At 40.0% G+C, this 11,368-nt stretch overlaps 1 protein-coding gene across 1 annotated transcript; it reads right to left on the bottom strand.

The window, feature by feature from the left end:
- Positions 1-4,234: 4,234 nt before the first annotated feature.
- On the bottom strand, positions 4,235-11,074 carry LOC145460317 (somatostatin receptor type 2-like). Its single transcript, XM_081445077.1, has 2 exons — positions 10,205-11,074; positions 4,235-7,933 (listed from the first exon to the last, which is right to left on the bottom strand). Exons 1-2 carry the CDS (start codon positions 10,280-10,282, stop codon positions 6,944-6,946), a joined length of 1,068 nt encoding a protein of 355 aa, XP_081301203.1. The 5' UTR covers positions 10,283-11,074; the 3' UTR covers positions 4,235-6,943.
- Between the last annotated feature and the right edge of the window lie 294 nt (positions 11,075-11,368).

The raw sequence follows: 11,368 nt of genomic DNA, 5'->3' as shown, positions 1-11,368 counted from the left end.
GATTAACCACCTAGCCGTGTGTTGACTCCAGTTTTGTCGGCTAAGGTTGAAGTTATTTGTTCCATCCAGTTGGAAACCAAAACAACATTAATTAAAATTACTAAATTTATATACTAATATTCTGTATGTGTTTGCCTAAAACTTAGAAATTTATATATTTTTTGGACAAATTTGTAAAAGCTTCGAAACTAATTTAACACTGTCTGACAGAATTTTCCATTGATCTCTATCTTATGCGTAACCCGTATTTCGCTCTTCATGTATATTTGTATCGAGCACTCCAACGATCGTGTGAATACACGTTTATTTTTCGTTAAATATATTTCGTTGTTGAAATATTGGGAATCGTAGTTTGAATATTTCAAGCCAAGACAGAATTTTTTCCCAGCAAAGAAGTTCTTAAAACAACGGAAATTAGAATTTGACTAAATTCGCGAACAAATATTTTTCAGTCCATTGAATTTTTTTTCCACTCACAGATCGTTGTTAGGCTAGAATATGCTAGAAAGTGGATCCGACATACAGTTCTGTACTTAAGCTCTATCCTGCAGAAATGTCCACTGTAGCAAATTTTAACGTTGTTCCCCCTCAGGCTGTATAAAGGAAGAAAAAGTAAAATGGAACTTCTTACCCTTAATGTGAATGTCAAAGTTCCCAAACCTATTGCACAGGCCTCGGTACGGCGAGAATTCTGCCAGCGTAAATATCACTTGAAGAATGAATAACCCAAGTGCTATCTTGTTCATTGTTTCGCCTTAACAAGGTCACGATTTAATTTCACTGATGAGCATTCATTTTCTGCGCTGCTCTAGTTTGGCTTGACCCTGATCGAAATTACGTAGCATAAATTATACACATCATTTGTCAAAGTAAAAACAGAAATTTGAATTAAATCTTCGATTGTATTTAGAGAACGTTTTGTTTGGTAAAAATAGCAGGAATTATTTATGACTTTGGCTTCGTTCATAAATTATGAAACCAGCGCTACTGGAACTAATTCCGAAGAATAGTCACAAACGGCGCACTTTATTGATGAATTTGTTGGAAACACTACATTCCGCTTAGACCTCCTCTGAAGATTATCAGGTCCGTCAGATTTGCATTTCTCAAAAAAAACAAACAAACAAAGAAAACAAACAAACAAATAAACAAACAAACAAAAAAACAAAGCAAAACTAATAAACATTGTGGAACATTTTTTGGGGTTAATCTTGAGTCATTCTTCACGAAATTTTGAAAGTAGGATTCTTTCAAATAAATTACATTATTTGAATCATTAAAATCTTGGAGTGGTTTACTCTTGATGGGTGTACAGTGGAACCTTCGTTTTAACGAAGTCGCTGGGGACCGGCCAAATTTGTTCGTTAAATCGAGGGTTCTTTATATCGAAAACCTCGATATAACGAATTTGATCGCATGAGGGGAAACGACCAAAATGTTCGTTATATCGAGGTCATAGTTAATGATTGATTTGTAACACAGGTGACTTCTGTCACGCAATTCAATGCAATTTTCGTCACCCAGAAGTGCCCCGTTTTGAGATGCAATTCATTAAGCATGGTGGCTTTCAGTATCAATTATTTTCACTTTTGAGCTGACGAGCAGCTTTTGTTTACAAAAGAGCGATACTTTTAGAGTAGCGATTTAAAAATGTTGCAACATAGAGGTTATACAGAAAATTGTCTATGTAAACAAGGGAACATTGTAATTCGTTAGATCGAGGTAGATTTTACGTTTGGGCTTCCGGATTATGTTCGTTATATCAACGAATCCGTTATATCGAGGTTCTATTCCATACATTTTACTGTAACTTTGGCCGGGACATAAAATATCGCTCGTTATATCGAGGACTTCGTTAAATAGAGATTCGTTAAATCGAGGTTCCACTGTAGTAATGCTTTGGTCAGACATAAAGGATACAGTAAGGATACTCCAGATGAAACAGTACAAACAAAACAAGAAGAAACTGCATAGTCGTATAGTTGTATACGAGAGTCAATAGTGGGTTGGTTTACCTTCTAACCAGATGAAAATTGATTAAAGAGGAACGAGGCACGAGAGCACTGCACGTGAAGAACGTCGATCTACGAGAGTCGCGCATACGACTGGAGTTGGACAAGAAATTGGTGCGATTATTTAAGTGTTCTTAAGTCCTGGTCAAACGGCGCCTGACAACCGCCGCTAACTATCATGAACTGTCATCGATTATCACTATCACTCATTTTTAATTCCTTAATTGCCAAAAGCCACCACTTTTGTCTTGACCTTTACGCTGCTTGCTTTGAAAATAGACGCGCGCCTGGCTTGCGTCACACCCTCCAGGGGCATGGGCCACCTACAAGAGTTCTCCAGAGGTCTCTGTCCTGGGCGTTCCTCTCGAGCTGACTCCAGCTCAGCCCCCAGTGTCCTGATGTCTGCTTCAAGTTTCCAACACCGCGAGTTCCGTGGTCGTCCACCCTTGCTCTTGCTCTAAGGGTTCCGAGACAGAGCTTGCCTCGTGATGCTGGTTAGGGGTTTGCGGAGAATGCGGCCTATCTATCTCCAACGTCTCTTCAAGATCTCAGCATCATCAGGCATCTGGTTGGTTCTTTGCCACAAATCACTGTTGGACGTCATTCGTCCCTGCAAATAGAATCTTCGAGGGTGGGGGAGTACAAAATCTGAACCACTCACGAAAATCTCGAATATTCTCGCTTGGGTGAGACACAGGGAACGCAAGACGAAATTTGGTCAGATTAGCATGCAACAAGATTTGACAGAGAGCGATCGGAAGAGAGAGTTTGGCGCGGGTTGCAGGCTCGGATTTTCTCTCCAGCGGACGAACGTCAAGTTTCTGAGCTTTTGATGTTTGCAGTTTGTAGGTGTCTAATGTAGTAGAGGGATTAATCATATGTCGTCTCAGCCGGAACAATGGCGGACACATTTTTTGTCGCAAGTTGATAGTTGTCAATCTCGACCGATTTTTCATTACGAGAATGAAACGAAAATTTTCTAGGAGCTTCTAGTGAGATGTCTAGGCCAGTCATTTACCAATTCTCAATTGCGGGTAAGCTTTTGTTTTTGGTTTTTTTTTACATCGGAACTAGTCAATAGAAATCATGCTATGTTGAAAACGTTTGTTTATCACACTCGCTTGATATGGATATTCTTTTGGTCGTTTGCGGGGAAACAAGGATCAGTCACCTTCACCGTACCCAACTACTTCATACTAAGGGGCGCATAAGGCCTCAAGAACAAGGATCAGTATCGTGGATTATTTTTACGTGAAACTTTAGTTCGATAGTAGCACTTTAAGAAATGGGCGGGCCCCGCCGTTTTAACGGTCAAAGTCTGACTTGAAGTTGGGGCCCTTTGTTGGATTTGTTAGATGTTCGCGGGAGTTGATGGTGTGATTTTTACCGGTTTCTACCCTTTTTTATCACGATAAGTGCATGCTTTTATGGCTTGCTTTGTTCCCTTTATATCTTAATGTTTTCTTGTTAATTTGTTTTTGTAGAGGGTATGTCATCCGTTTGTTAATTGGCCGATGTTCAGAATTATTGGATCCTGCATTGAATACTTGTTCATGAAAGATACCATCTTAAGCATTTACAGTGAATTTTCGCTATGATAATCATGATCACTGCCTGTCTTGAGTTGTTATCTCAAACAGAAATTTACTACTCTAGCTTACTCTTGGATGTTATTGTTCAATCATTTATGGCTGATTATCTTTGATATTTCTTTAGTACAGTTATTTTTGATTTTTTTTCCTTTTACATGGCCTTGCATTTACTGCGAACCTAGGAATGGACACTCGGAGCAAATACAAGTTACATCTGACACCTAAGCACGAGGTGAAGAGAAATCTCTAACTGCCATGAGTTTGAACATTGATATTCCCAGTAGCAATGTCTGAGGCAAATCATCATTAGGCCATTTAATTACATTTAAAACGTTCAAAGAAGTTGAGCATGACTAAATCGTGTTTGTCACGTTGTCTACAAAATAGATACATACAGTACATTGGATTTGTAAGCTGCTATTTTGGAAGAGCATCGCTTATGAATCCTTCTTGATTTAGAAAATAGAGCGAGTGAAATTCGATTATTCAAGCTTTACACAAGTTTTTAGTGACAAAAAATTGCTTTGTTTCGAATTATTTAACTCTTTTCTTCGTAGGTTTCACTTCTTAGCTCTCGTGGCGTCAAACGACAAAATAACATCTGTCAACAAGCATTTTGTTGGCCGGTGATGCACCGATCTACTTCATACACAACTTGAGATACCGTATGTATCTAAGAAAGAAAATGCTGAAGTTAGGTTCAATTCCGGAAAGTTAAGATCGAATTCGAATATGTCAGAAGCGGCAATAACGTTCCGTTCAGCCGTAGAGATTCCTAAAATAGGTTGTTCGGCACTGAAAATGGCGGCTTTCGATTACAAGGCATCTACAGCTGTCACTTGGTCTGCGAAAGATTTAATGTGGATGTCTTTCGAGATTTCTTTCAGTATCGGAAGCTAGCAAACCTTCTATAAGTCATATTTCCATATCACCTTCAGGACACGGAGGCGTTTGCAGCTCGCTTAGCAGAATGCATGTGAAACGCCTCCTGGAACACGCGAGGGCACACACAGTAAATTCGCTGGAAACGATAGCCATTTATTTACTTCTTTTAATATCCATTATCAACACATATTAAAACTGCATGAGCGCACGTAAGCACAGCCGCAGTTGGAATCAGAAACGTTGGTGGTTATCGTAGGGATAAACCATGTCTTTATTTTTAATTCGTTATGCACATCATGTCATCAGCAGCTATAAACAACATGTAATATATCAGACAAAAAAGACCGCATCTGACCACATATCCAAACACCAATCGTGCAAAAGAAGAGTTAAAATAGATGCATAGCGGAGTATTTTTGAGGAACTTCGAGGCGTTTGGAAATGTGGTCAAACACTGTCTTGATTCTTTGATTTACATTTTCGATCGACACCAAAATTTAGGAGAAAACGGAGAAATAAAATCGTAAAAATCTATGCTAATCAAGATCAGATATGCAAAAACCGTCACCTGTAATTGCAAAATTAGGCATTTACTTGTACTGACTATTCTAGTATTTTATTTGACATTTAACTAAAACGAACGCTTTTGAAAACAAGCTAGATGAGACACGGATTAAGACTATTTGTAGTTTTTCTTCGAATGTCGTAAAACAACAAAACTAAAGTAGTCACTCCAGTGAACCAATTAAAACTCAAAGCCAAGACACGTAGCCGACTTAAAAGGCGGGAAAAGGCCTTCGAGGGTGTCATGCTTGGTTTTAGCTTTATTTCTGATTGGATGACAAAGTTCCGCGAGGTTTTTACCCCAGTAGTTGTCCGCTGAGTAATATCTCTCTATCTGTTATTACTCGGGCTTCCGTAGGAAAGCCCGAGTCATAAAATGCAAGCGTTTTGGTCGCCAAAAGAGGGTCATAGTCCCAGGTGTTCCATGCGTAGACCATGGAAACTGGGGACGAGAAACGCGGCATTGCTAGCTCTTCGTGACAGAATCCGGTGTTTTGCGAAGGAAGTTTTGGCAAGAATCGCGCCTTATACGTTCATCTCACATACAAGGATGTCGATCGTTTTCAGAAAGGGTCGGTCCACGAATTATATTGCTTGAAAGCCAGCCAGGTAAGCAAACTTCACGCTCGAAACGTTCTCGTGAGATAACAACTGAGCCGATTGCGGTATGAGTTCAATCTACGAAAACACTGGCAAAAAATAGGCAGTCCCATATAAATGAGAGTCTTTTTCATACTCCTGCCTTGATTCAATAAAAATATGTAGCTTGAATATTTCTTCATAAACTGCGTTAAGGGTCGCAGATTCTTGGAAGTTATTCGCAAAGTACACAACTTGAAAGTTTATGCAAATTATGTGCAATGCAATTTAAGCCTGGTCACAGGACTGTTGTTTTCGCAAAGGAGTTTATCATGATTCGTTTTGGCTCTCTCGAAAGGGATTATTCGCTCTCCAAAGGAGATATGACTCTTGAATAGGGTTTAAGATCGCAACACGGCAAAGATGTTCAGCTACACAATTTGCTCGGATCGCCACGACAAGTAAACAAACTTCGTACAATTTCTGCCAGCATGTACAAAGTAATCGCCATAAGTTGTAAAAAAACCTCGAAAATTCTTTGCAAACAACTTCTCCATCAATGCGTAGACAGCTGTGCTTCATTCTTAAACCAAAATGGTTTAAACTCATAACTAGCGATAGGATGAGGAGGATACTCAACGAAGCAACTTGAATAGTAAATATCTAAGCTGAACTCTTGTGCTAAAAAATCCTGATTCTTTAATTTCCTTTTATTGTGTCCGATACGCGTTTTCGTAAAGTAAGATTTGATACTGTGGTACGAAGCCCGAGTAAACGCTCTTAGAGCGTCTAGTTAGGATAGTAAAATGCTTCGCTGGGTAGCGCTCCTGGAGCACCCCTCCTTCTTGAAACGTTTTTCAACTAAGAGACTAATCTCTTGCAAATGACACTGTTTAAACTACTGGTAATGAACACTTGTAAACGAATGAGGGTACATGCCATGTCAGGTGTGTACCGCACTTGCTTTAGCGCGAGACTTAAGATACAGCTATCGACAAATTCGACATAAACTTAACAGCATCCAATCACAGTGAGTATTTATGGTAAGGAGCGTTATTAGTAACGAAATAAGACGAAAGCAAATTCGTCAAGAACAAACGAGCACTGGTATTTACACTTAAGCTTCTACCCAGGAGTTCTTGGAAGTACCCACTTTGGATGAAGGACAAACTATATAACTTAGATTTTCGTTTCCAGCGTGTAGTTCTTTGTAGAACTCGCTTGGGTTGAAAAACAAACTATTATTTACATTTTGGGTTTTAGCAAAGCGTTCTTTGTGCAACTCCCTTGGAGTGAAGAACGAACTGTTATTTACAATCTGGCTTCCAACACGGATTTCAGTGTGGAACTCCCTCTGCTTCTTCTGGTGGTGGTTAAGGTCACTTGTCCTCGACGAGTGATTTCCTCGTGGCGGCATAGGATCATGTTTTTGAAAGCTGCTTTCATCTTTCCGTTCAGACCAATATACAACCACGGGTTTATGGCGCTGTTAGCCTGGCTGAACCAGTAGCAAATATAGATAATTACATAAGGATCCCACATCGCTCCAAGCCCACTCACGCCCATGCTCACACCTTCGTCCATCTGATAGACGTGCACTGGAAGCCAGCAGAGTGCAAACACCACCACAATAATGATGAACATTCGGATGACTTTCTTCTTAGGGATTTCCTGTTCTCGTTGATTTTCACTTACGTTATGATCCACAGGCACTTCATGGAACCACAGTTTTCGAGCAACTTGGGTGTACAGAACTGAGATGACAGCGAGGGGCAGGAGGAAGCCGACAGCAAAAAAGTAAGCATAGAAGGGCAAAATCAGAGATTCCTCAATTCGACATTTGCCTCGGATTAGCTTGAAAGCAACTGGTACGATTGACATCAAGGCCATGGATGAGATCCAAATAATTGGCGTAATGATCTTAGGCTTCCTGAACCAAATGCTCCGCCGGAAAGGATGCACAACAGCAAAGTATCGATCAAATGCTATTACAGTAAGGCAGAAAATGGAGGTGATCGTCGAGACATAAACAGCATAGTAGAGAAACCTGCAGGTAAAAACCTGAAGAAACTCAGAGCTTCCAAAGACATAAAAGTGAGTAATGCTGACAGGCATCTGAAACACAACAACCATCAAATCAGCCACCGCCATGTTAACAAACATGAAACTTGTCAGATTTCTTGTTCCTGGTTTCTTCCACACGATGTAGATCAGCAGTGTGTTACCAACCAAGGCTACGAGCATTGTTATCGCATAAAGTACGGTCAGAGACAGTACGATGGCGTCATGGTTTGTCATGTTCTGTGAATTAAAACGAAACAAAAAATGTTCTCAAAGTGAAAGAACCTCTTAAAACTAAACGTTTTAAGGTCGAAAACACAAAAAAGTAATTTTTACGGTGGTTTTGAAATGTTGCGAGTTTTTACTTAATCCCAGTGGTGGTGGATGTTTACTACTCTCTACGACACAGGTGGACGGTGATGGTGGGAGGGGGTGGTTATTCACCTTCTTACCACAGGACCCTCGTTTCATTTCCGCGCGCTTCCAGGAATATTGTTTACAATGTTAGCCTAATTAGCATAAGGCACCAGTTTCTGATCAAGCTACAAAGATATCATTTCTGAATATTAGAAGTACATGACATGATTAGCAGTAAGTTGAACCGATGTATTAAATACAGTCTTGTTTGAGAAGGTTTTAAATAATTAATATTTTACAGAGTACTTTGGTTCATTAGAACATTTACCACCCAGATTTTCTGTAGTTTTTGAAAGCAAATACCTCCTTCAGTATCACAGCCAAGTAGTTAAACATTCACCAATCACTAGGTCTCGCAAGCTCTTTTAAACGTTCCAGTACGTTTCATCTGAATATAATTCACTGTCTTTGGAAAGTCTGCTAAGTAAAGAGATGTGAAGTGTGATGAAAGGCCTTTTAACGGGCTGCGACGAAAATGTTACAAATTATTTCGAATAACGAGACAGAAGCGCAGCTAACAGTACTGTTCTTGGTCCAAACTCTGCCACGACTGATCGATAAACTAAAATCAAAGTGGAACTGTCATTAATTCGTAGATATGGATGTAGCCACTGATTTCCCTTTCCCGGAGGCGTTTGAAAGCGCCGCACAGATAAATGAATAGCTTAAAATAACGAAATTCAATGGTGCATTTTGCAAAAAATTCAAACTTCTAATTGATAGATTTTCTTCATGTTCTCGCCAAACGTGGAAAATCGGTAGAGAAAATGATCCACCACAAGACAAATGGGGTCACCGAACGTTCAAGATCGTTAAATATCCAGGCAAAGCTATAGCAATGGTCATCTGCCCTGTCATTGTTTATATTATTAGTTAGCGCGCGCATCGATGCATGACGTGGCGTGTGAATTTGCGCGTGCGGTAAGGATGCGCAGAAACAATTATCGCGAACGTCCTTAAGGTATCATGGTAGGTGGATTTTTACGAAAAATGCGAAAATCTCTCTCTTTTTCTTTTTTTTTTTTTGTGCTGTTCAAATTGAGAAGCCTGAGATAAATATTTTGCAAAAAGAATGGAAAAAAAAAAGCTTTTTTACTTTTTTAAGATAAAGGGAAATCTCATTAACCATTACGGCGCCCTCTAATTAAACTTCCCCGCCAGTTGTCACGTGTAAAGTGATACGCGAACGTTTCTCGATTTGGTTGTTTCATACCAAGTTAGCTTTCGTTCTTGTCAAATTTTCTTTATGTTAGAACGAAAACCCAAGAAAACTTCTTACCCATTTTCGTCTTCGTAGAAGCAGAAGAGGCCAAAATCTGGTAGAACAAGATCTTTGGCTCTGAGCGACCGTAAGTCGCAGCCCGGGGGGGGGGGGGGGGAGGGTAGTACTTTGGGAATTTCTGGGAGGGGATGTGCCGCTCGGACCCTGGAACCCTTAGCCTATACCAGAACTAGTTCAGCTGAATTTTGCTACCCTATACTAGAGTAAACTCCCTAAATCCCCGCAGCTATCGACACTGTTGAGGCTGATTTGCGTAGATTTAAACTTGCCGATTTGTTGATTTTTTTTTGATATTTTTTAGTGGCAATTCCTGGTTTCCTTAGTCTAGATAAAATCTTCAACCAACTAGTCAGTTTTTTGAAAAATTATACCCTATTCTAGACCCAAACGCTCTGATTTATATACCCTATCCTAAAGTAAACTGCTTGAAAACCATACCCTTCACAGCGGCACATACCTATATAGCCCATATATGGCTGTGCCCCCCCCCCCCCGGGGAGTCGCACTGTTCGCAGTGTAACCAAGAAGAGTGGTTGAAGGAACTCGAGGAGGCTGGTCCCTCCAATGAAGCTGAAGGACAAACTACAACAAGTGCTACTCGCACGAAATTGCTGGAGAACGGACGCGATTCCGAAACTTCAACAAGGAGAGAGGAGTCAAGCGCAGATGTAGATGTAGACGATGTGGACCTCGAGATTTCCTCTTTTTGGCTTTACGAGGCATGGTTTCAAAAACTGTCTGGAGAACGAAGAAGCCTAAGCTTGAGCAACATAATACCAATGTCGCCGATTGACGGCACTTACAATACAAACCTGTATAAAGCTCCTAGTAGTTTGTTGCTTCTCGAACGATTTTACTGCGACGGGTTTCCACGCCAGAATTGTAGACATCTGTTTATTTCAAGTTGTCATAACCCATTGTTATGGTAAACTGACCCATGCCGACATCTGTCAGTGTAGAGGGGATTTTTAACAGCTAATCATACCAATCTCATAAAAGGTTTTTCGTCTTTTTTTCCATAAAATAAAACTGCATATAAGGACGAACATTTTTACTTCGTTTACGGGCGTCTTCCGACGGAATTGGCTGAAAATTGACAGGTATGTTCCATGATACCTTCTTCGAAAAAGAGTGTCGGGCTTTGTGTAATTTCGCTTCTGTTTCAAAGTATTGGCCTCTTCAGTAGAAGGAAACGTCCGCATTGAGAATATCAAACTTTAAGGGTGTACAGAAAAACCCAACCCATATCTGAAAAATCGCCGACCCCCGATGTTAATTGCGCCGCTCCGATAATTTACGTGCGGAAGCGAACTAGTTTAAGCCAAACCGTGGTTTTGGGTATTTCTTTTAATATCACTGCGACAATAGCTTCTTAGAAAATTTAAGAGAAATGATTGTAGTCTATAACTATTAAGCTTTCAGAAAATGTATAGGTTGATGTGCTTTTCTTTCAAAGCGCCAGCGTAAGAGCGCGATTTCCAAACACTGTCAATCCACCTACCATGATACTTTAATATGCCAGTTGAAGAAGGTTGGTTTTGTATTCCGGCAAAAAGCCTCTCCTTTACTGACCGTGGTCACCTAAAGCAAACTACTGTTACTGTTTGGTGTTATTATTTCATCATTCTTTTGGCTATATTCACTACCCTTAAAGTATACTAGTAGCACATTTCAAGCTGAGTGGTTACATTTAATAGCCGAGGTTAAAACCTCTTGATATCTGTGTTTACATAGTTGAGAATGATCCAGATGTTTTCGGTATCACGTTCTTGTAGTTGAACTGTGAAGCATTCCTTTAGGTTAGACATCAAACACGAATTAATTGTTTCCTAACTAAACTGGGGCTATTCCTGAAAACGTCAAGTCTAGTTCGAGTACTTCTTAACAACCTTTTAACAACCTCGCTAAGAATTCAGATAAAAGTGCCGCAAACCGCCGGTTGGCAATTATTTTTACCTGGCTCTTTTACATCCAAA

This window comes from Orbicella franksi, chromosome 11 (assembly GCF_964199315.1).
Source record: "Orbicella franksi chromosome 11, jaOrbFran1.1, whole genome shotgun sequence".
Lineage (NCBI taxonomy): Eukaryota > Metazoa > Cnidaria > Anthozoa > Scleractinia > Merulinidae > Orbicella > Orbicella franksi.
This window is presented reverse-complemented; position numbering and strand designations above follow the sequence as displayed.

Excerpts from the sequence above, each read along its gene's own strand:
- LOC145460317 (XM_081445077.1), bottom strand. The coding sequence starts at position 10,282 with ATGTCTACAATTCTGGCGTGGAAACCCGTCGCAGTAAAATCGTTCGAG. Across the intron at positions 7,934-10,204 it reads CTACTAGGAGCTTTATACAG|AACATGACAAACCATGACGC; the intron begins GTTTGTATTGTA and ends TTTAATTCACAG.